Source organism: Propithecus coquereli, unplaced genomic scaffold, assembly GCF_000956105.1.
Source record: "Propithecus coquereli isolate 6110/MARCELLA unplaced genomic scaffold, Pcoq_1.0 Scaffold292, whole genome shotgun sequence".
Classification (NCBI taxonomy): Eukaryota; Metazoa; Chordata; class Mammalia; order Primates; family Indriidae; genus Propithecus; species Propithecus coquereli.
This window is the reverse complement of record NW_012148530.1, coordinates 2,408,989-2,435,573: the sequence shown is the minus strand read 5'-3', so window position 1 is coordinate 2,435,573 and position 26,585 is coordinate 2,408,989. Positions and strand designations below refer to the sequence as shown.

Sequence of the window (26,585 nt, the reverse complement as noted above, 5' to 3'; positions counted from 1 at the left end):
ATTTGGTCTACTTTAAATTTTGGCAAACTCTCAGGGGCTAAAAGCACCCTATAAAAACATCAACCTTATTACCTCATCCCTTATACCTTATTACCTCACTTCTCAGAGTTCTAAAACATAATAAGCTGTCTTTGGAAATAAAGAACACCTCAAAGACTCTCAGACTCCTGCAAATCTCCTCTTCGAAATGAAAAAGCCATAAACTCAGCTAACTCTTTTTAAGTAGATTCACCAATCAAATTTCTGGACGATGAAAGCATTATCAACAATTTTCCCATTTCTGTCCCTTCTAAGTAATATGAGCTCCCTCAGAGTTATCTTCTCCACTCACCTAATTATCAGAATTTCATCTTCCACATTATTAACAATAGTCTTCAGTTACATTACTATTCATTACATTTCATAAAGTCTTTTCAAATCATGGTACAGTTATTTTGGGGTATTTGGGGTACACTGTTTGTTGTTTTAAGCTCAAATTCGAGAAGCCAGAAGCTCTAGCTTAACTACCAGCTCCAATTATCTATTCATGCATAACGAACTACCCCAAAACTTAGCAGCTTAAAACAACCATTTTATTACTTATTATTAGCTCTCAATTTTGATGGCCTGCTAGGTATTCAGAAAGGGTGCTGAATTGCTGCTGGCAATTCATCTACTCCATGTGGCATCAAATGAGGTCACTAGGGGTATCGAGCTGGTGAACAGACTGATCTGAAGGGTCCACGATGCCTCCCCTCACGTGTGTGGCACCTTGATGGGGATGCGTAGAAGGCTGGGCTCAGCTGGGATTGTCAACGTGGTCTCTCCAGCAAGACAGTTGCTGGTTTAGACCAAGTTTCAGAATGGACTTCTCCAGCAGGTCTGCCTCAGCAAGTCTAAAGAGAGTATTCCAGAGACAAGAAGTAGAAGCTGCCAGTTTCTTAAGGTCTGTACCGAGAAACTGGTACAGTGTCACTTCCACCATGTTCTATTTGTCAAAACCACTCAAGCCAAAGGGTAGGAGGAAGAGAGAATGGGAGTTATTATTTAACAGGTCCTAAGTTTCAGTTGGGGAAGAGGAAAAGTTCTGGAGATGGATAGTGGTGATTGTACAACAATGTGAATGTGCTTAATGCCATAGAACTGTACAATTAAACATGGTTAAAATGGTAAATATTATGTTATGCATATTTAACCACAATTTTTTTTAAACTCACTCATATTCAAGGGGAGGTGACATAGATCCCACCTTTTGATGAGAAAGCATCAAATAATTCATGGCTATCTTTAATTCACTATACCAGCTAAGGTGATCTCCTAGAAAGCAAAATATTCATTAGCTATAAGCATATATACTCTCTCCTAAATATCTTTATTATCTACATAATACTTGGCTACTATGTTACAAATTAGTTTTCACTATACCACCAATACAGAATATGAAATATCAGATATTCATCCTTTAGGAAGAGAAATTACTTTTCATTCTTAACACTTCAAAAATAATATGCAATTTTAGCTACATTTACTTCAATCACATTGAGAAATTGTTAAGCCCACATGAAAGCATCAAGATGAGATAAAATTGAAAAACTTACTTTGCAAATTCCAGACAATCTAGCCTGCAGCTGTGCTGGGTGTTAAACAGAAACATTCCTCCTGTTCTGAAACCCACACAAACTAGCAGCAACCTTCTAGAAGGCTTCTGAACTTCAGAGATATAGCATATACCACATCTTAGAAATCTGATCAATCTGCAGATTTTTCTGTTCTTTATTCTTCTCCAATATCTACTGAATCAAGACATTTATTTTCCCAAAGATCGCCTAGTTAGTTTTAATACAAGATCAATCTGACTTCCGTAAGTATATAATCGCAAAAAGTGATTCAAATCTTGAGTTTGTAGACCCAGTTTACTAATCGCATATTATTGCTTGATCCAGCCATTTTATATAGCTGTTAGCACAAACTGAGACACATAGAACAAACTACTGAGTATATAAACTCTATAATAAACATTCAAAAGGCCAAAAAGTTTCTAGAGAGCTAAGGTAATATATCTTCTGGAGAACACCTTCACGTGGCTAATTCATTTATTTAATCCTCCTTCATTCAGGCAACATACATTAAGCACCCCCTACATGCCAGACTTTGTGTTAGGTAGTGAACAAGACACTCAGGGTCCTTTGCTTTCAGGAGACTTAGAGCCCACTGCAAGATAGGCTGGTGATGACTCTCAAGTATAAGTGCTCTGAGAAAAGATGTACAGAGTGCTTAAGAACACAGAGGATGGGTTTCTAAGCCAAACTTGGGGAAGTGTCCCAGGAAGAAAATCTAAGCTGAGACATGATGAATGAGTCAGAATTAGGTGAAATGGAGGGAAGAATCTTCAAGGTCAAGGGAGCAAAACATGTTTTCAAAACTGAAGGACATTCATATGGTTGGTCCAGGGAGTTTACAGAAACAGTGGTAAAAGATGAGGCTAGAGAGGTAAACAGGAATCAGAGCTTGAGGTAAATTGTTAAGAATTTTGAACATTAATGTTATACTGATAGTAAATTACTGAAGGGTTGGAGAGGGGCTGCAGTACTGATGTCTATAATCATATCTGCACTCTTGCTTCAGGGTAAAGAATGGATTGAGTAAGTAACCATGGTAGCACAAGCTAGAATAGTTAAACAAAAAGGAGATGGATAGACTCTAGAGACATTTAGGCATAGAACTGACAACTTCACTGTTAATCTCAGCCAGGATAACAATCCACAGCACTCTATTACCCCTTATCCTATTACATAGCAACCTGTTTTAATCTTTTAAGAGCTAGAAAATAACTAAATTTAAAATAACCTCCCCTTTCATCCTTAGAATTGAAATGTAAAAAGTGCTCACGATCAAGCTCTTCCAATCATCCTGTTGTCAGTTTGCCAACCATTTATAATATCCCTAACCCCTTCACACTACATGAAATGAAGCAATATTTGGACTCAACTCTGTGCCTATTCGTTTCAGTAAGATTCTAGTATTTCGAATTCTATTAGCTTATACAACTGAAGTTCTCATAATTTCTTATTATACAAGTAGCACATTTAAATGACTCAAGGGGGTATTGAGGAATGGAATCCAATGTTCTCCATATACACCAACATTTGCAAATTTCAAGCAAAAGCTGGAATGGTAACAAACAATATTTAACATTTATTGTATGCTTACTATGTGCCAGGCACTATTCTAAGTATTTTACAAAATGTACTAACTTACCAAAGTCTCCCTACCTTATGAGGTAGTACTATTGCATTCTCTATTTTGTACATGATTCACCAAATCAGAGAGGAAAAACAACTAGTAAGTGGTAGCACCAGTATTCAACCCCAGAAATTATAGCACCAAAGCCTGTGCTTTTCACCCACAAGCTATATGACCTCTCTGGAGTATCTCCGCTTAGATAGCATGCTACTTCATCCTACTACCTTTGTTCTTGGTGCAGGTCAAGGCAGGATTCATATGTCTATACCTCAGATCCCCTATCCTAACACCCTAGGTCTTAAATGCAAAACCCTAAACATTCTGATACTGGGCAATTTGTATCTGACTTGGATTAGGAGTAATGCAATTTCTGCCTTGATTTCCCTAGTCTTAACCCTAAATCAACCATAGACACTTGACCAGTCTATAAATAGTTTTCTGCCTTTGCTCTGAGAAAAAGATTAAGCCAGGAAGAATACAAAGGCTGGGTGCATGGATCCAAATTCTTGCTCAGTTATTGAACTAAGATGTTCCCCCTGCTCCCTGGCATTAACACTGACCTCCACCTGTTGTCTATTTCCTGCCACATCTCTTAGATTTGTAAGAGGACGGTTTGGTCACTTATAAGGGGAGCCTGGCACACCAGTCTGTGATACATTCTGCCCATTTCTATGCATGGTTTGAGTGCACATACACAAGACCGTCTCTGCTCCCTAGTGCTGTCTGACTCAAAAGGAAGAAAAAGGAGCCAGAAAAAAAGTCAGAGACCCAAAGGACCAACAAAGGTACGACTAGAGAATCTAATGAGCTCAGTAAAAAGCCAAAGTTCAACTCTTAAACTTTGGGACTACTGAAATTCATAACGACATTGTATACACCAAGTCTTTGGTGCACTGCATTTATGAATTACTTTGCCCTGCAATATACAGATAACTACTGGTATTTGTTATTCCTAAATTTTATGTCTTAATTAGTTTGACAAGTTGATTTTAAATAATGAAAGCCATCTTGGAAAGGTCCATTTAGAATTGTATAGATAATCAGCATCTGCCTCTAATCAAACTGAGATGATTAGCAAATTAAATCCTTTAATTAGCATTTTGCATAATTTAGGCAAATTATGCTTCTTAGGTTTAAGAAGGTGAACTGGGGTGAATTTATCAGTTAGAATTTCTTTAAACCTTTATTAATTACCTAATTTTACCACATATACAGTAAAAATAAAGAAATATAAATTAAGTTCAATTTCATTTGCTGAAACATAGCACTTCCCTACATCTAAGCTAATTCTGTCATTTGGGGCAAGTTAACACAATACTCATAAAAGAAGAAAAATATTTCATTTCAGTTTTTTCCTTCAACTCCTAAGAGGTCAACTTTACCCAAACTAGATTAAAATAGCACTTTTTAAAGAACAAGAAGAAAGAAGGAGAAAAGGAAGGAGAGAAGAAGCTTCTTTCCACTTTCACCATTCAGTACTGCTGTAGCCAAGGTTAGTTTTGCTAGGCATTCAATCATATAGTTTTAAATAAAAGCACTCATAGAAAGCTAAGTCGCCTGTCGGTTTTCTTTGTGAGAAAAACAAAGAGAAAGCAGAAGACAATAAAATAGCAAAGCTACCATTACAACACACCAAGCTAATTGATTACTTTTTTCTACAGGAATCACATTCTCTTTCACACCTAATGATGACGACTTTTTTAAAAAGTATTGCTTCTCTTAACCTACCCAAAACATCCCTGTTAGCTAACAAAAGAAAAGCAAGCAACTCTGGGATTTGATAAACAAAAGTCAGGCAATAAATACCAAGAGCTTAAGGGATGGTGGAGGAAGAATATGCCATTTCTAACATATATTAGACCCCAGTTTCTGATGAAAACGTGGTCCTGGAGACAGCACCTCTGTTCTAGAATCCAACCTCTTACAAAAGAAAGAGGCAGCAAAATTCAAAAGTAGACTTTTCTCATGACTACAGATAGCAACCTACTAAAAACTTCAAATAAATCATGTCTTTATCCTGCTATAAATACTGCCGAAACCATGGATCTTCTTTTATGTGTGTGTGCATGCCCATGCACCTGTGTCTCAAAGAGAGTGGTAAATAAAACGAAAAATAATCATGCTGAGGTTATTTTTAAACGGGATAAGAAAATGAATTCTAATCCATTTTAAATAGTAAACAAAAAAAAAAAATGAAAACCAGGACAGATAAACAAGCTATCCTTTCTAAATCCAAATTTCAATCTATTTGTATGCAGAGCCTATTACACCCCCGAACAACCTGTATCTAGAGAGCCCAAACAATAGCTCTGATGTACACTAATCAACCAAACAGTTCCAAAATTGTTCCTTTAAGGACTTACTCAAGTGGCAATATTTTCAATATAATTTGCAGTGCTTTGTATCTACAGGCACTCAGAAAATATTAGTAAGGTTCATTGACCATAAAAATCCAAAGGCTGTTTTTTTTTTTTTTCAGGCATTGCATCGTGAGTCTCAATTAGACGAGGAATGGACAGTTGGAATAACTACGTCTTTGAAGTGATATGACACATACTTGACTGAAAATGCTAATTTCTCTCAACTCTTAAAATATCAACAGGACAACTAAAACACCAATGTACAAAGTGAAAACTCTAGGTAAACATGTGTTTAACATTTAGATTCATTTGCTATTTAACAAACCGCTCTAACCACTTACTGCTAAAGTAGAAGGAAGATACATACAAACACCTGCAAAGCATGAACTTCAATTCATGACATTATTTTTTTCCCTTCTACGCTGAATGGACTGGTAGAAATTATAGTACAGTGCTTTGGCTCCCCCAAATGACACTTCTAGAGCATAATAATCCTGCCACAGAGAAAAGAAACAGATGCCAAATACAACTGGGATCCTCGTAGCCCATCTTCATTGGAAGAAATCTGTGAAGTACTCGATTCAGTTTTAGTATCATCACCCCTCATTTATCATACTCTCAATCTAATCAAAGAAAAACATTATATATTCAACCAAGAGTTTATATCTAAGTCCCAAAAGGTGAAGGAATTCTATAAGAAACAGAGGAGAAAAGTGAAGGTAAAACCATTGTACTAAAGTCTGCATCAATAGAGGACGTCCAGAAAAGTGACGGCTTTATATAAAAACACCTAAGTGTATTAGATATTTATCATAAAAATTAGCTCCAAGATTACAACTGACCAGACCTTCAAAAGCCAGAAAGTTCTAATTTAAGAAATAAGAATATCACTGCTAATTAGACTACTTGTTTAATTTTAAACACAATGTCTAGATTTAGAAGTATTAGAATCAGTTCATTTTTTAGATGCATAATCAAAATGCTAAATAAATAATAATTAACCTTTACTGAGTTTTTACTATATGTCTGCCAAGCACTATGCAACTTACAGAGATGATTTCATTCAATTTCACAACAATTCTATGAGGGAGATACTATGATTTTTCCCATTTTATAGTAGAAGAAAACAAGGCATTAAAGATTAGGTAACTTGCCCAGGGTCATAAGAATCCACTATGAGACTGATTTTCCCAGGTCTTTTCATTCCTCCTCTTTCTCTTTTTTTTTTTTTTTTTTTTTTGAGACAGCGTCTTGCTTTGTTGCCCAGGCTAGAGTGAGTGCCTCCTCTTTCTCTTAGCAAGCTTCTTTTCCACAGTTTCAAATACCATTTTTGTGGTCTTTCGATTATATATTTTCAACCATGACCTCCTGAACGCAGCCGAACATTTCGAATCATCCATTGCCTATCTCCACTGGCCCACTAGCACTCACAAGCAGTATTTTCACAACCAAATATACTATTCTAGCCCAAAAACATACTCCCATTTTTATACTCGCTATCATTACTAATATTACACTACTCTTAATCTCTATATTAGATACCTTGGAGATGTCCTTTCTTCACATTCCATTAGTCATCAAGTCTTCTTCAAGCTATTTCCATAATGTCTCCCATATCTGCCCGTTTCTTTCCATTCTCACAGCCACTGCTATATAGTTCAGACCCTCATTCAGTACTTCATTTGGTCATTCACTCGACAAATAATTCTCCTTATCATTAACACAGACACTGGCCAATATCCTTCTAAGAGGATTCTGCCATAAGTCTCAACATTCAACAGGTTAAGCATCCCAAATCTGAAAATCCAGAATCCGAAATGCTCCAAAATCCAAAGCTTTTTGAGCACCAATGTGATACTCAAAGGAAATGCTCATTGGAGCACTTCGGATTCTAGATTTTCAGATGCTCAACAAGTATGTAATGCAAATATTTCAAAATCTGAAAAAAATCTGAAATCTGAAACATTTCTGGTCCCAAGTATTTTGGATATTGGATATTCAACCTGTACTACTTGGCAACCTGAAGTCTCAATTTATGTCTCAACTCTCCACTTCCTTATTCACTGAGTTGTTGCAGTATCTTCATCATACTAGATTATAACATGTCACCCCACTCCTCAAAATCCTTCAACAATTCCCTCCTGCCTTTCTCCTTTCTTGCTAGTCTCATCTTCCACTCTTTCCCATAATTTAATGACAAACTTTCTTGTCATAAAAATGGAAAATCAGAACCAAGATTAATGTGGAAAATACATGAATGTATTTCCTTGAAATAAAAAAAGGAGATGATATCATTAAAATAATGTTTAAAAAAGAGAGTGTATGATATCTAAGAGAACTCCAGAGAGACAGAGGTTATACTATGGTTAGGAAAAATTAGATAATGGAACTATGTCTGTGTTCAGGCTAGAAAGGGAAGAAAGAAGCGCACTGCACTAAAGAAGAGAAGGCTGCTGTTGCTGGAAAAAAGCTGGTCCTCAAAACAGAGCTCCAGTAGCCACTTAGCCTTCCCAAAGGAGAAAGAGATCACTCTAACCCACCCATCTCATCCCAAACCATCCCTCCATCTCCCTCAGGTTTGTTTATCTTCAGGGCCTAAAGACTGACAAGTTAAATTTCAGAGGTCCCCTAATCCAAAGGCAAAGTTCTCTCAATGGTTTATTCTCTCAATGGCTTGAAATGCCTCTATGGTTTTGTTTACACTATCATCATCATCACTAAAAGGTAAATAAATAAGTAAAACTAATTTGAGGCCAGACTTGGTGGCTCACACCTGTAATTCCAGCACTTTGGGAGGCTAAGGTGAGAGGACAGCTTCAGGCCAGGAGTTCAAGCCTGAGCAGCATAATGAGGCCCCGACTCCACAAAAAATTTTAAAAATATCTGGGTGTGGTGGCATATACCTGTAGTCCCAGCTACTCAGGAGGCTGAGATGAGAGGATCCCCTGAGCCCAGGGGTTCAAGGCTGCAGTGAGCTATGACCATGTCACTGCACTCCAGCATAAGCGATAGAGTGAGAGCCTGTCTCTTAAAAAAAAAAAAAAAAGAGAAAAAATTAATTTTGAAAAATTAGAATTCTTTTTATAATTAACATTCCTCAAGACTGGCTATTTCAAATCATAATCATAAATCGATGATTTCTAGTATCTATGCAAAAGTGATTCAAAGACCAGAAACCTCACTATAAGAATAGCACAAGCTCAGGAAAAAGGCACCTTCACTATCTGCTCTATGAAGACACGTCCAAGGGAACAGAAAGAACTGAATATCCCGCCAAAAAATGTGTGAGTAGCCAGTCTTAATTCTTCTGATCTAAGAAGTTAGCTTGACCTATTCCACTGGGATTCTGGGACACTCTGCATTCACAAAAGATGAAGAGCTTTGAATTCTGTTTATGAAAGAGACTACAAAGAAGTATTATTGTTATGCTGCTTCTGGCTTTTTCCTTCCTTCACCTGCTATGCTCATAAGTTCTTATGGGTACTGGAAGTACGTAATACTGAGGGTTTAATTTAAGAAGATTATTTTTTACAAAAAACAGAAAAACATCCAGATATAACTTTAGTTATGAAAACAATGTGTCTGGGATGACAGCTACTTTAGTATTAGCAAGGTAAACAATATTTTTTTTAAAAAGAGAGAAAAATGTTTAAAAAGAAAAGATGTAAAACCATAAGCCGAAATTACCTTAAATCTTCCAAAAAGAAAAAATAAGAAATCTGCTACAGTCAGTGCTAATAATACTACAGGCAAGAACCTAACAGAACCATACTTGGGGACCTGCAAAGCTAAGGACCACACCTTGGATGGAACTAGTGGTTCACAACCCTATCGGACCCATTGCTACCCTTCTTTAAATATTTTAATATTTAAAATATGTTACAATACCTACAGTACTACCCTGAAATAAAATTTAGAGATAATCTACTTACAGGCAGTTTTTTAGATCAATGGAATTCCATGACTAAAATATAAAAGAAAAATAAAAGCAAAGTAATTTAAAACAAAATAATATTGGCATACATAATTGATCAGACACAGTGCACTGGAAGACATGATCAAGTAGTTAGATACTGTACCCATTAGTAGAAACACCATGAATATACCACCTTCCGATGCAGACTGGCATAGCCTGTGTGTTGGTGCCTCAAATACCACATCAGTGACGTGCTTTTTCAAAAAAGTGAACAACTCACAGAAACATAACAAAGTATTATCTTCCGTTAATTCACAGGATAGCTATAGTCCAGGAACAATTAGGGTATACAAAATATATGGGGGAAAAAAAATCTGTGTTGATTTATAAAAGGGTTTGGTCCTAGATTCCGACCATTAGAAACAGTTTAGTTTTTTGGTTTGAGGGTTTTTTTGTTCACATAAATAGTCAAGAAGGATGTGGGAAAATTCATTGTTGTACAGAACTATCCAGTGCATTATGGATGTTCCAACATCCCTATCTCCTGTCTACTAAATGCCTGTGGTACCTGCCAGTCATTGTTATAACCACCAAAAATATCACAAAGATATCCAGAGTATCTAGTAGGACAGATGACAGCCCTATAGTCCAGAACCCTGGACTGAATCAACACGTCATTCTCCTGAAAGGCCCAGTCTGAAATAATCAGTGCACCTCCCTCAATGGTATCTCTCTTCCTTGTAAGCCAACAAGAAAATCTACTCAAATCCATAACTTTTCTTTTCCTGATCTACTAAATTTTTCCCATCTCAAGCACAAAATCTATTGCTTGGATTTTGATATATATTAATACTTATCTTTGAATATTAGATGACTTAATTGTTGAACATGACTAAACATGCAATGTGATCCAAAAAATCTTTTAAAAAAGAGAAATAAAAGGTAGCAGAGAAGAAAAATATAAAGGGTAAAGAAAAGCCAGGGGCTAGATAATGAACCCCTCAACAACTAAGTTGTGTGAATATAATGTTTTCTCTAGAGATGGCACACATATGGGGAAAGCTTGGTATATTTAATATATTTGGTTTCCATTTCTGCTAAGAACTGTCAGCTAAAATAAAACTTCATAGTAAAATTATAGTTAATGCTTTAAATTCCTACACTAATGTAAACCTCTAAACTCACACCTGTGTTTGTAGATCACTTTTGCTGGGCCCTGTCACCTTAAATGTTAGCCTCTATTCCACTTCATTTCAGTACTAGCTCAGGACTAGCTGTGAAGAAACCTGCTCATATATTTAGTAACATGCTTTGTGATTTATACATTTCAAAATATCTAGAAGTCTGACTTTTGGGGAAGTTACTTAATCTGAGCTTTAGTTTCCTGATGGAGCTGTTATGAGGATTAAATTATATAACCCATGTAAAACATTTAGCAAAGTGCCTGGCACTCAGCAAATACATAACAAATGTTAGCTATTAGTGATTAACTTTTCTCCATTGTCTTCTTATATCACTGGGCAGATCCAAACCTTAATAAATCCACTGCTCATTCAGTCGTCAATCAATATTGCTTCTTTAGGACACAAGGACCCCATGCAAGTTTGAGAATAGTTCTCTGCGTTTTCTAATATTCATAATAGAAGCCTTACTTCTTGGATCAACTAAAAGGAACTGGAATATATTTGGCTATCAAGCTCCAATATAGATAACAGAAGGATTCTCTTGCACAAAAGCTTCACAGGACACTGGAATAGGGAGAGCACACTTTGACAAGAGATAAACAGGAAAGAAAGCTAGACAGGAGTCAGATATCAGTAGCTGAAGTATGGCACAAGGTATCTGAAAGCCAGGGAGATTAGCAACCAGAAGTAGGTAGAGAATAAACAGAGACAAGTCCAGAGCAGGGATATTAACAGCTCTGTCCTTTGTATGTCTTCAGACGGGTGGGAGTGGCAGAATGGGTATATTCATTAAGGGCCTGGGCTAAAAGGATAACTGTTGTTAAACTACTTCCTCCTGCCTTTGTAACTCAGGTTGAGCTACTCAATGACTGAGAACACAAAATGATTGTTTTTTTTACAAATCCATAAGACCTCAGTATCCCTGGTTCTTACTCTCCTCCAAAAGACCTAGGAAAATGCAATCTGACCTAGACCATGAAATCTGAACTAGACCATGAAATAGGACTTCAACCAAAAAGGATTAAATTTTCAGGGAACTTGGAGGGAAAAGGGAAAGGTTAGGAAGATCATGGATTGGAAAAATAATGTATGCAGTATTCAGAACACCTTCAGAAAACATGAGTAACACTTCATAATGCAAATGTTTAATTACAGAGAATATTTAACACTACAGATGATATTTAGTAAAATTAATTTCCTTCTTTTAGGATTTAAATATATGTGTGTGTATACATATATAAAAGATTATAAGACAATTAAAGACATAGCTCCGTATGTGAGAAATTCAGCTACTTTAAAATCATACATTTTTTCAAGGGCAAAGTCATAGGCATGAAGAGTTATCAACAATGAGAAGATATTCTTTATCCAAAAGCTATATGAAAACTTTAAAAGAGAAATGACTTTCGTAAGTTATTTTGAAAATTTTTGCATATGTTAATTTTAGCCTTCAAGGGTAATTCAGCTTGAAGTTTCACGTTTAGCCATAGCATCTCTAGGCTTAAACTATGTTATCATGAGCAGAATCTAATTTTGTAGCTTGATTAGAAAAACCCAGATTCTGTGAACTCTAAAATATTGTTACTAAAGACCATCTGCTATGGTGTATTTTTATAACTTATACGCATAAATGGTTAGGCCTCAACTAACTAGAAAATTCAATGAACTTTTTCCCTATTCTCCGAATATAAAATGGATCAATATTTTACTATAGCTGCCCAATAAATATACATAAAACAATACAAGGTTGGTTTCCATAATTATTTGATGTCAAAAACCACTATGAGAACAAAAGTATTATATTTATAGAGTTTACTTATAAAAAGGAAGTCCTATGTTAATGCCCTCATATAAATCATTTGGAAAGAAATCAAAGGTATGCAATTATAACTGAAACGCACAAAGAGCTCGGTCTAAATCATGAAATTTCCTATTTAGAGAAACAAATTGAAGTCTGCTAACCAGCATAATCCCTCAAATCCAGTTCAATGGAAAAAGCTGATTTCATACACAACATATACCTATCGCCTAATATTTAACCCTGAGAAAAGATAAGTACTCCATGTTACTATACTCAAAGATGTCTAGTGTTCATGAAACAGAATAGAGACAAATCTTTTGAATCCGGCTACTATTTTCTCTAGAAATTAATTCAAACATCCACTCAATGCAGAGAGCACGTTGCTTGGAACAGGCAATCTTGCCTACTTCACAGTCTTGGAACATAAAACAATTTATTTCCCCATTCAGAAAATAAGTTTGAGCCCCTTGACAAAGACTCTCTCTCCTTGACCTAATAGTCAGGCTCCTGAAAACTCTTTTTGACTAGGGTCTGCTAATTCAGTTTTTGCAAGAATCCCGCTGAGTCAGTTTAGGAAAAATCCCCCATCCTTGGTCTGACCATCCTCAATATCTTATCACTCTGTTTTGCCTTCAGCAAAGTTCCTTAGGTCAGTTTGGCAAAGAATTAACCCTACCTCTTAGTAATTTCCCATCCACTGAATCCTGCTATAAGTCCCCACTTGTTCCTATTATATTTCAAGTTGAGCTCATCTCTCTCCCCACTACAAAACCCTATTAGTGGCCTCCCTTGAATAAAGTCTTCCTTACTGTCTTTGACAAGTAACATGAATAATTTTTTTCTTCAATACTCTTCATCTGATTATCAACCCTTTCCTCTTCAGTTCCTTTTAGGTCTGGAATTTCCACCAAGAGTGTTGAGAGTGTGTGTCCTACCAACCCACTTCACTCTTCCAGGCTCCATTTCCACTTCCATCATAGTCAATGGTGTACTAGAAGTCCTGTAAAAAACCTCCAAGCTTATCAAACACATGTGTTCTCTAGACTATTCTAAACACCTGCATGTCCTGTCTCAGTTCTGTATCACCACTTTATTGGCTAAAATTTATTCTGTGTCAAAAGATACATAAAGTTACACATAGCACTCCATTTTACAGACACCACACTAAAATTGCTTGGCAACTTATTAATAGACCTATAATAACTGGAGATCCCAGAGGGTAGGTATAAAGAGAGTAACATATATTTGTGAATGGCATTTTCATATTTAGAGTAATAGAAATGGAATAGACCACAGTGATGAAGGCACATTCCAAAAGAGCTACAACAACCCAAAGTATACCAATCAACAATGAAAACAATATAAGGGCCAAAATGATCAGAAAACCATGACTACCTCAAGGCCAATTTATAAACATCTGAGAAATAATGCCAGACAATTAAAATACTAAAGTATTTTTAAATTCTATACACGTGAAACTATTTAATCAATGTAAACTCAATGTTCCAATTTTAACAGAAGAGCATCCAAAGGTTCCTAATTAATTCATAACTGAGATTTTCAATAACAAATGACAAATTAAACTTTAATTCATGTTCACTAAAAAGAAGTTACCAGCCAAGAATGACATGAAATAATTTCCAAAGATAAAAGAAATTAGGGTTTTAAACTACAAGGGATGAGAAATTTTAAATGTCATGTTCAGGATAAGAAAAGCTATTTTAAAATAAGCAAAAATAAACAATTCAAAGTTTTCACGTACTTGATTTCAGTGAGCCAGGCAATGAAGTTACCAACCTCACCTGCCTTCACTCAAAAGCCCTCACTTCCCTGAACATAAACGACAAGTGAACAACATTAGTTCTTAATATGCAGCGGAGTTTTCAATTATGACATACGGAATACTCCCCACATCTTTAAGGGATGCACAACTTTACTGTCCCTGTCATTCTGTACTATTCTAATGAAAAGCATCGTGCCATAGAGCCACTGGTATTTCAAAACAAACAAAAAATATTTTTTGACTGTGCTAAGAAGGTTTTTAAAGACACCCAAATAAATAATAAGTTGCTATCAGGCTCTGGACTGCAACAGCACAGAAACCCTTTATCTATAACGCTGACAGCTGCCAAAGCTTGACCTTTCTCCAACTGGCCAACTGAAGAAGCATTAACAGAATCTGTTTAACCTTATCCACATTCACCTTTAATGTGACCCAAGGTTAAGTCAATCAACTTAGCAATGAGAGATCCAAAATGGTTGCCATGGACAGCAATATTTATTCATTGTTAATCCTGCTTAGAAATTTCAGATTTAAAATCCAAGTTATATACATATAAGTCAAAAAATGAAAAATATCCATTTGTCCTTTTTTGAACACTTTGTATTAAGGCTTTTTTTTCTATGTCATAAAGATTCAGAATCTACTACCCACTAGAAACCCAAGTATAAACTAAAAAAGTATCAACATACTGTCCAAGTCAGAAACAGAACGCTAAGAATTAATGATCCATTTTTCCGTACATATTTCTGCATCAAAGAAAACACAATGCAACTTAGTTATAACACTGCATCTCCTAACATAAAAATATATTTATTTTACAGAAGTAGATCAATATAAAAGCCATTGCAGCATTAAGGAAACGGAAAAGACAGTGAACTGCACACAAACATATCACACAAGCACTTTGAGTCCAGACAGACTCTAAGACACGTGTGCCAGCAATTCAGCTTCTGGGACAAGGAAACCAAGCTGGCCCCATGGCTTCCCACTCCCTACCCTTTCCTTGTGCCTCAACTTAGGCAGCAGGTCTTACACGGCAGGTCACATATCAGAGACCACCTTATGCAACAAATGCTAATAACTTTTCCCCAACCCTTGGTTTGTCCTGAGTCTAAAAGCATCACCAATACCTGATTTAGTATAATAGTTTTCAAACATACACTAAATATTCTAATGAAAGTGAAGAAACTGCACACGTCCCTGTTAATGAAATGGTAAAAGTTGGGAAAGCCTAAAACGAAATGGGGAGAGCTTACAGGGCCCTGGGGGCAAGCTAATCAAGAGCACCTGAACTCCAGTGCCTTAATTACCAGTATGGGATGCCATGCGCTGGGAATTACCAGTTTCGGAAGAAAAGGGCAAAAGGTCTGCGCCAGGAAAGTGAGTGCAATCTATCATCACAGGAATGGTTTTTCTGTCAAGCCCCCTGAATATTTTCTTGTTCTATCTCCCATGAATCCCCACCAGCCACAAACACAATCAAGCTTTACATTCTCCGGTTTATATTTCAAAAACATAAGGCATGATGTTTTCCACAACCTACACACCTCCACCCACGTTCTGATAACCCCCCTAGGAGGACTACCTCCTTTTCCTATCCCCCCACTGAGAATCATTGAGCTAGAAAAACCAGAACAGTCACAGAAGAATCCAAAGTTACTGCTCCCTTTAGAAACTGTGTAAGACCACCCTGGGATGTATAAATAGGGATATTAATTTTCCTTTCAGTCAATCTTTCAACTTTATCCATATTTCTGCATCTTAATGTATATGTTTATTATAATGAACCTCAAATGACCTACAGAGTGAAACAGGCTATTAATTATTTAGAGCAAACAGACTAGAAGCAACTAGAGTAATATTTAAAAACCATACTGACTTCCAACACACTTGTTAAAACTATGCATACATTTCCCATAAATTTCTATTTCCTAAAACAAAAAAGCCCAAAATAGTTTAATTTCAATCTAATTGACTCCAAACTTCTCCAAAATACAGGCATCTGCTACTTCTGTACCCTCTATAATACTAAGAGTTAACATATACGCCAGGCCCATATCAGGCACTCTGTACACACTATCTCATTTAAACCTCACAAATCTGAGGTAGGAATCGTTATCATCCCCATTTCGAAGATAAGGAAACTGAAATACAGATTAGAAAATTTATCCAAAATAACACAGCTGATTGTCAAGTCTGGAATTTATTTTTAGCCTCCCTCTAAGCCAATAAGATAGCCTGTTACTGTCTATGAGATAGTGGCAGAAGACACAAGACTCCTGCATCAGTGACAAAGAACTTTAGTACTCATGTCACAGGAAGCAGCAAGAGAACCAGCATGTTCTCCTTGCTCAGTCCCATGGGGGCAACATGATACAGCCCAGATCAATGGTCTGCAGTGGGTTTACACTACAACTAGGGAACACTGAGAGCCAACAGCTTTAAGGAACATATCACTTCATCCTTCAAAGCTGCTTGCTAAAAACACAGTTGTAAGAAATGGCCTGGATAAAGAGTGGTCATGACCATTCATTCTTGACTTACCCAGCAAGATGTGCAGGAGTGTAAGAGACTCATGTAGGAATCTTTCCCAACACTGGTATGTGTGGAGGGAGAAATAGAACTCAACAATACAACACCCACCTAGACACTAAATGTCTACTAAATGTTTGTTCACATCCTTTCATGCAGTCTCTTTCCGCCAACTCACATAACCCATAGTATTCCTTGCTACAGTGAGTATATCTTCCACTTATCAGCACAATGTCTTTCACCTACTGCAACTTCTACTTTTTTATTTGGCCTCAAGCCACCTATTCCAACACCAAAATAAAGTCTCAACCAGTCCTGCTACCATCCAACTGCTCTAAATCTACCAAAACAGAATCTTTCTACCTTCTCACTGAAGCATAGATCTACCCAAAAGACATAAATTCTATTTCCACCCCCAATACTTATCCCTGCTGAATATGTCCCAGACATTTTTTCTTTTTATATAATTACAATATGTAAATCATTCAGATTTGTCTGCAAAACTATTTTTTAAAACTAATCAGACAACTTACTGACAACTGACTTTTAAAATATTGTATTACCTTCTCTAAACTTCACTCCTGCAAATAACTATCACTTGTCTGTTTTCTTTAATACATTATTAGCTTTAAAATTTTGACATACAAGATTTTAGTTACAGATGAACTTTTATAAACTAAACCTTTTTGTACTTTAATAAATCACATATTTAACAGACCAACTAAACGTGAGGCTTTGTTACTAAGGAGCCCCTTTTCCTCTGGTCACAGAGGAGGAAAGGTTCATTGTTGTACGCTAGCTTCCGTTATCAGGCAGGAATTTAGGAAGAGAATGTAAAGAGAATGAATTCCACATATTAGTACCAACACTTAAGACAAAAGGGAGGGATGAATCGTGAAAACAATTGAAAACAACTACAAAAATATACTTACAGCCTCAAACTGCAAATGGCTATCTTTTAAGAAATCTTGAATTTTGTCCTTGGGTAAAATGCTGAATCGAAATCGAAGGAGATCCATTTCTTGTTGAATGAACCAGCGTCTGAGATCTTCGCTGAAATGGAGACAGGGAAATTATGAGTACAAATTAAAAATACAATGATTAGTAAATCCAAGAAGTTTTAATAAAACAATATTCAAACATAAGCAAGATGCCAGTAGACAGTAGTTAAAAACATACAAGTCCTATATTATGATAAGGAGAATACGAATAGCACATACTACAATCTTCCAGGGATGTGTTGAGTATGAGGTAGAGGGGTATTATAAAATTAAAAGGATTAAATATAAAATGCTTCAAGCCTAGCTGCATTACTACTGAATAACATAAAAGAAATTAGTTCATTGCATTTAATGTAACTGCACGATAGTCACTTACATTAGAAAATGGGGCACTCCTTTGGCCTGAGGTGGTTTCATCAATGCCAAATAAACACCAAATTTTTTAAAGGTAACTTTATCTCTGAATAGATTATGATCAGATGAACTTTGCAAAGGAAACTTTGCCTACAGCTTTACAGTTTATAATTTCACAAAATTTAATATGTACATACAATATTTAAAATCCATAAAAATATATTCATTTATAAGGCAGATACATAATGGGCATTATTGTTACATAATAATTACCCTACTGCACATAAAATGTGATTTCATTTTTTGTGGTGACTTTCAGCAATTTGCCAGCAATTCATCTACTTCATAAATTACATAAACTACATATGCTTTTTTACAAAAGAAAAATTCTAGAACCAAAGCTGGGGAGTAATTTCTCCACTATTATCTTGAATCTTGGTAAATATTTCAAGATTCTCAATGTGGTAAGCCTATTAATAAAAAGAAACAGCCATAACTATATTATTTGGCCAAAATGAATATGGGGGGAAAAAAACAAGGTTTTAAAAAAAAAAGCAACTCACAACTTCTCCCTCTGGGTGGCACTATTGACTTAGAAGAACCCAAAGACCAAACAAAAATATCATAGCTGTAACAGGCCCATATATCTCAAATTCTAAAAACCTGTATCAAATTCAAGTATGGGTTTGATTCATTGTTTCTTAAAAATATTACCACTTTTTTCAGGAAAGTATCAAAAGTCCTTCATCCTAATAAAATCCTTTCCAATTTTAAAATCCCAAATGAAGAGTCTCTCCATAAAGCTAAAACGTATTTCATCGGGCAAAATTTTGCAATAGAAATTTTTTTCAATATTTTTTCAGTAAACAACTTGTTTCAAACAATTCACTGCAACATATTCCATGACCAACTGGCTCCTGATGTTATTCTGAGTCTTTCTACATTTAGCACAACATATCAAATTCCCATGTACTAACGTATAACCCAAGACACCAGATTTGACTGTGAGCATATAAATGTGTACTCACGACTGGCAATAAGCGAGGCGCAAAATAAAATGAGAAATATGATCTTTTCTTCGCGGTTCATATTCATCTGCTAAGTTTTCCTTAAAAACAAAGACACATGAATAAATAAATGCATTAGAATGATAAGAGGTATAAAAAATACTGAGTCGGCTTAAGCCAAAGGTAAAGTAAAAGTTTCAAAGACACATTTCTTAATATGCTTTCCAGGATAATTATCATTTTACTTAAGCTATCAATCAGGTGAGACTAAGAAGTGAACTGGTCTCAACAAAACCCCCTGGGTTTGAACCCCACTGTTTTCTTCCTATTAACCCCTTTTTCTTAACTTACTTTCTTATCCAGCCTAGATCCAGGGTACTCACCACTTCGACTCTTCTTACATCAACTCTCAGCTTCTCTAATTTGAACCATGTGGCAAAATCTATATTTTAAATTAATCTACAGCTGTACTCTGTAGTCCTATTCCCAAAATGCTAAGAACGTCTGGACAAAAAATACCAACTATGGGAATTTTGAATATAAAAATTCATGGCCTATAATCTCAATTGGACCCTTACCAATGCCATGGAATATTTATTTAAGTCCAAAATAGTAACTGTGTCTTGAGCACTTACTAGGTACCAGGCACTGTTCTAAGCATTTTTAATGCATTAACATTATCCCATTTAATCCTTTTTTAAAAACCCTGAGGTAGCATTACCATATCCTTAAAGATGAGGAAACTGAGGCACAGAGAGGTTATATAACTTGTCCAGAGTCACAAAGCTTGCCCAAAGTAAGCAGTAGAGTTGGGATCTGACACATAATCATCCCCTTCCTCACTTCTTAGAAAATCTTTAGACCTCACCAGTTGCTCCAAGGCCCCTACCATAGCACCTTTCCCTTCTCTCTCAACAGATGACTTCATCTCATTTACAGAAAATAAAGGTCACCAGGTAGACTCCTTCCTTCAACCCCTAGCTTCTGCATCCACATGTTGTTTTGTCTTCTCTGCCATCTCTGTGGACAAAGCATCTCTCCTTCCTCATACATAAAGCTAATCCCTGCACCAAAATCCTCCAACCCATTTGTTCTTGCCTCTTAAGGACCTGGATTTATCAAATGCTCTCTCAAAGTATCTTCAAGATCCCCTCTTCTTTTTATTCCAGTTCTTCTGTTCAGCTTACAAACATGTTTATCTCCTGTCATATACATATATATATGTACATATATTTATATACACAGACACATATTTGTGTGTGTGTGTGTGTGTGTGTATCTTCTCTTTTCCCTAAAACATTCTCTATATTCTGCCCTATTTCTCCTCTGCCTTTTCAGCTAAACATCTTAAAAGAGTACATATTCCATATCCACCTCTCCACCTTCCTCCTCCAACCACTGTCATTGTTCTGGCTTCTGCCTCTAGCTATAATGGCCCATCCCACCACTAAATCCAATGGACACCATACAACTCATCTTACATGATCTGTTTTAAGCTTCTGAAACTATTGTGGTTAAGAGCACCACCACCAAAACAAAATGTCCAGACTAGAATCTTGGCTCCACCGCTTGCCATCTTTGAGCCCAAACAAAATCTGGTACATAGGGCATAATATAAATGTTTGCTGTTGCTATTCCCTATTATCACTAATATCATGGTCATTATTACTGAAACCCCAGCCTTCCTTGGCTTCTATGCACTACTATCCTGGTTCATTTCCTACTTCTCAGAAACCTCCTTCTCAACCTCCTTCCCAGACTCCTCTAATTCTACTTCATCTTAAACAGTGGTATTCCTTACATCTTGTCCTCCCTCATCTTCTCTTCTCACTCAAATATCTTCCCAGGGTGCTCTCGCCTACTCCTGATGATTCCAACTTTGCCCTAAATCTACAGTCCAACTACAGATGTCTTCTAAGTCCACATCTGTATATCCAAATGTCCACAGACATCTCCACAGGCATCTCAAATTCATGTGAAGAACTAAACTCCACAACGTCCTTCTAAGACTTGCTTCTCCTCCCGTATATCACATCTCAAAATATTACCATCATCCACCCAACTGCCCTATTAATAGAAACCTGGGTGTCATTCATGTAACTCTTCTCTCTTTTCTCCCGCTGCAATCAGTCACTAAAACTTGATTCTACCTTTTTAATCTCTTCAGTCAGTCCCCTCCTTCCATTTAATTCAGACTCTCATCATTTCCAGGCTCCTAACTACTTTCCCTCCTGTCAGACATGACCCTCTCAATGTGCTGCTGGCAGTCATCTTCCTAAAATAAAAATCTGATCACATCTGTCAAGATGCACGTCCAGCACTAGCTCCTCTAGAAAGCCTTCCCAAATCTCCCCAGTTTGAGCTGGGTAATTTCATGTGCTCTTGTTGTTCCCAGAGCACACATCTAATAACAGTATTCATCATCACGTATTTCGCCGGATATATCTGGCAGTGTTTAGAGATATCTAGTGGGGAGAAGTCACAGATGCTACTGAGCATCCTACAATGCACAAGACAGTTCTAGCAACAGGAATTATTAGACCCAAAATGATGATAGTCTCAAGGTTGAGAAACCCTGCTGTATTATATTCATCTGACTACATGTCAATCACCCCTAATAGATTGTAAGAACCTTCAGGAAGAGTCTATATTGGTCTTTATAAAAGCCCTGTGCCTAATATAAGACATTTCCCCTGACTGATACTCAGTACATGAATATACATAAACTGAAGAAACTTTTCTTTTTTCCTTTTTTACTTACTCTGTAGGAAAACTTAAGCTTTCGAAGCTCAGCTTCCAACTTACTCTGGTATTCCTCAGTTCCTTTCAGATAGCTCACACCAAGATTTTCAACTGATTTTAGCACTAAAAAAAAGAAAAAAGGTATAAATTCAAGATAATTTGAAAAAGCAAAATCTGAGACAAAATTATAATTTGCTATAATTATAGAATTATAGTAATTCTATAACTATGTATTTACAGAACATGACAAGTTATAACCATTTTATTGTCTGCAAGTATACTGTAGAAACTACATATGTTTGTAAGAGGATAATGTCCATCTATGTGCAGAAAATATCCATGTCCCACAGCATAATCTAATACCTGGGATTCTCAATCAGGGAAGAGAGACAGGTGATGGATAATCATTGCTATACTGAGCCACTACCGCTGAGGAATGGAAAAGCATGTCAATATGGAAAAAACAACCAAGCATGCCTCGTTTGCATCCTTCATGTGGAGCTGCCTGTTAGGCAGTCTGCTTCATTTACTCAGCAAAGACTCATTAGGGGGGGGAAAAAAAAAAAAACACCCTTCCTTTCTTGAAAAGGAGAGGACGCAGCAGTGAAGAAACAGTGCCATCCAATCAGCTAAATGAACTACCCTGAACAGCTGTTACATATTGTTCAAAGGTTATTAATCTTTCCTCAGACGAATTCTTCTCTCAAGCCATTTCTGAATTCAAGAATGAAAAACTTCTAAATTCCCTCCTGAACATAAACCAGTATCCTACAAGTACTTCCTTATTATGGTATCCAAACCAAACTAATTATCTTCCCCTCATTCCTACTCCTCTTCCTGACACCCCCATCTCCATCAGCAGAGTTTCTATCCACCAGATCATCCAAGGTAGGAACTTCAGCCATCCCAAACAGTCACCAAATCCTATCAATGACACCTTTTCAGTATCCCTTCAATCTCTCCCTTCCTATCATTGCTATTGTCACTAGCTTAGTTCAGGCCCTTACCAATTCTCCTCTTAAGTACTAAACCGAAGGATACTTTTCAAACATCATCTTAATCTTTATGAAACGTGACACTGCTAAGCTTTCTAAAATCATTTTCTCCCTTGTCTTCACTCTTTCATTTGACAAACAGGTACTAAGTACCCCCTCTCTGTATTAGCAGTTCTTACCCTTCTCCTCTAAGAATGATTAACAGTATTTCACCTCTTTGTCTGATTTTCCCACAAGGAACATAAATTCTGAAGACAATACAAGTATTTCTGTTTCAGTTCATATCTAGCTCATTCCTTTCTTCCACCAACACTCTGAGAAGTAGGCCCCCAGGACAGTGGCCATATCCTTCTTACACCCCATTATGACACCATTAGCATGGCACAAAATGTCCTTGGTTATCCACACGTCTCCATCCACCCTGAACTTGTCGCTGTTTTCTCAAACATGACATTCTCTTTCATGCCTCCAAGACTTTGCACAGGCTATCATCTCAGCTTGGAAAAAGCCTTCACTTCCCTGTTGGAAACTTTCTACTCATCCTTCAAGGTCCGGATCATATTTCAACTTCTCCAAGTCTTACATAATCAGATTAAGTCAGTCACTCCCACTTCTTCATCTCAACGGCACTCATATTTACTTCTATTAATACTAAAGCAGTTAAAATACTGAATTATGACTATTATTTTGGAAGTCTGTCTCTATGTAATAGAATACAGCTTCAATGAAGAATTACATTATTCGTCTCAAAATCCTTGCCACTTAAAATATAGCAGCATTCAATAAATAGTCGTTGTACAATAAATAAATGAATGAATACCAGATTATCAACAGTAAATCCTCAATAAATATGTTGACTGGATCGCTGAATGAAGGATATAAATTACCTTCATTCTCACAAAGGATAAATGAGCTTTTCAAGAATATATACATTTTAATTTAAATATCACTTACATTTAACTCTATCAATAGCCAAGTTTTCAAACTCAGTCAAAGATATGTTTTCAGAAGGTGGTTCCAAGTAAAACTGAAGGCAATGAGGGTAGGAAGCATTTCTCTGATCACCTGCCAATCTCAGCTTCCTCCTCTTTCCTCCAGAAAACTGCATCTTGGTCACCTTGGTGGGAAGCATATAAAAAGGTTAAAATGATGAAAAATGAAGTTGAAAAGAAAACAAATAAAAAACAAAAATATAATTCCACATACATAGAAAATAACATTGAAGTTAACAAAATGTTAACAATGATTACCCCTGGGTGATTTCCTTCCGTATTTTCCAGATTTTCTACAACACACCTGTAATCATTTTGTGATGGCAGGAGGTGCTAGAATAGCTGCAGCTGGTGGTCCTAACGTTGAGCAACATGAAAGTCAGGTGATGTTGCCTGCTCACTATAGGCCTGTATGTCACGGCCTTTGGATCTCAGCAATCCCAAGAGTTAAGATGGGGTTTTATATGGGGTGCAATCCTGCACTAAGTGGAAAGCGCACTAGATTCTGGCTAGATGAGAAACTTAATGGACTGGGTCCAGTTATTCACTTCCTGTCTTATGACCCTGGGAAACAGAACAACTATCTTTCGGATCCAGTCCCTGGAACTCCATTTAGGGCGCACTACAAATGCCTTATAAATGTTCCACTCCTGATCCCCGCCCCTAACCCAGTCCTCCGGCAAAGCTATCTGCCCCCAACTCCTCCCTGGCACCTGGGTTTCTGCCCCAAACAACCAACCAGTTCCCAAAACCCCCATCCTGCTAAGGCAATCCTTCTGCTCCCACCGCCCACAAAAGGATCTCCCTTTCCTCTCGACTTCCAAGCCTCAACACCAGGATTGCTCTCCACCCTAAATTCGCAGGAGTTTCTCTTACTTACAAGCACCCAAACGCGGGAAAACACAAACGCTGGAAACCGCTTTTCCCGGGTGGCGGGAGAGTTTGTATGGAACCGGAAGCGGAAGTGAGCGATGCAGAAGGCCCGCCCCCCAGCGTCCCGCCCACCCTTCACGAGCCCTGCGATCGCTCACTGGGCGTTGTTTGGGGCCTCGGCATTTCACTCATTTTGCCAGCTGAAATAAATTTGAGTATGAGTGTTTTCGGGTTTGGTTTTTTTTCCCCCCCAATTTTAAGCGGCACGTCCTGTATGTGAAGTCGTAGCTTTTGACGGTTGAAACCAGAATGCAGGAATGCTAGCAGCGGAAACTACTACACACCAAAAACTGAACCTATATAACTTCGTTTGGGACGCTAATAAAGATTCCACAAACTGAAGATAACGTGGCGCTTTAAGCCGCAAGGCGGGCACTCATCAGTTTCGTCTGGGGAAGGAATGGAGACAGAATGGGCACTAAAATGCTTTTTGCACCTGGTTCACTATTAGGGGCTCTTTTTTTCCTCGTTTAATGTTTCAGCGACCCTATAAGGTAGGGTCATATTACCCCCATTTTGCAGATGAGAATACAGGAGCTACAAGATAATTGTTATTTTGCCCATCTACGTACAATACACATTTTGATTTTCCTATTGGACAGCTAGCCCTAGATGGGCAGGTTCCGAGTTCAGTTCACTACCCCTCCCCCGCCCCCCGCCCGCAATGCCTCGCACATAGTAAGTGTTTAGCAAAATATCTGTAGCGTGAACTGGAATGAGTGAATGAATGCATACTCGCAGAAATCGCTCCAGGCCTGCAGGAATTAAAAAAGATCAGGCTCAGAGAGAAGGTAGGGTCGAAGAAGTGGAAGCGCTGGGGAGAATGATGTTGTCCTTTCCAGATGTCAGACTGCAGACTTTCAGGAGAGGCACGTGACAGCCAGACCAGCTCTCCTAGTGTTGTCTACAGGGTTTTCAAGAACTGGAAATAAACTTCGCTTGTGGCCTCCAGGAGGCGCGTCTCACTTACAAAAGTTACGGAGGGAGGCTCTGGTAAAGGTAGTCATTGGAAATGAAGAGTCCTACCCAGCAAGGACTTTACTGTGGCTGGCACTGACTTTGTACCAGGGCCCGTTTTAAGCAGTTTACATACCAATTAATTTTATGCTCATAATCATGGGGTAGATTCTATTATTAACCCTATTTTACAGATAAGGAAACTGAAGAACAGAGAAGTGACTTCAAAAGGTCGCATAGTGTCAGAGCCAGGTTCAAACCCACGGAAAATGTCTCTACATTTGTCACCCCAGTGCTACCATCTCACTACTAATTCCGCTAATGTGACAGCAGAGCTTTCCCACATTTCCTTGCTCTTTGTATCATACACGTAATTTAACATCACTTGGTCCAAAGAAGACACCTGAAAGCATGTTAACTGCCAGAAAAAACCTGAAGTGCAGACCATAGGAACATTGCTATGAATATCTGATCTCTGGATAGCAGAGGAATTTAAATATAATAAATTAAAAAGAAAAAACCTAAATATTTGACTATATGGCTGGGTGTGGTGGCTTCTGCCTATAATTTCAGCACTTTGGGAGGTCAAGGCAGGAGGATCGCTTGAGGCCTGGAGTTTAAGACTAGCCTGGAAAACAAAGCAAGACCCCATCTCCATAAAAAATATAAAAAATTAGCCAGCATGATGGTGTGCATCTGTAGTCCTAGTTACTCAGGAGACTGAGGCAGGAGGATCACTTGAGCCCAGGGGTTCCAGTTTACAGTGAACTATGATCATGCCACTCCACTCCAGCCTGGGTAGCAGA

The 26,585-nt window shown here is 37.3% G+C and overlaps 1 protein-coding gene across 1 annotated transcript; it reads right to left on the bottom strand.

The window, feature by feature from the left end:
• Window positions 1-17,408: 17,408 nt before the first annotated feature.
• Window positions 17,409-24,848, bottom strand: PRIM2 (primase, DNA, polypeptide 2 (58kDa)). Its single transcript, XM_012648709.1, has 5 exons — window positions 24,766-24,848; window positions 23,852-24,014; window positions 21,922-22,025; window positions 19,182-19,261; window positions 17,409-17,851 (listed from the first exon to the last, which is right to left on the bottom strand). Exons 2-5 carry the CDS (start codon window positions 24,003-24,005, stop codon window positions 17,713-17,715), a joined length of 477 nt encoding a protein of 158 aa, XP_012504163.1. The 5' UTR covers window positions 24,006-24,014; window positions 24,766-24,848; the 3' UTR covers window positions 17,409-17,712.
• Window positions 24,849-26,585: the final 1,737 nt, after the last annotated feature.

Excerpts from the sequence above, each read along its gene's own strand:
- PRIM2 (XM_012648709.1), bottom strand. The coding sequence starts at position 24,005 with ATGCAGTTTTCTGGAGGAAAGAGGAGGAAGCTGAGATTGGCAGGTGAT. Across the intron at positions 22,026-23,851 it reads GGCTATTGATAGAGTTAAAT|TGCTAAAATCAGTTGAAAAT; the intron begins GTAAGTGATATT and ends TCTTTTTTTTAG. Across the intron at positions 19,262-21,921 it reads AGCTTAAGTTTTCCTACAGA|GAAAACTTAGCAGATGAATA; the intron begins GTAAGTAAAAAA and ends TTTGTTTTTAAG.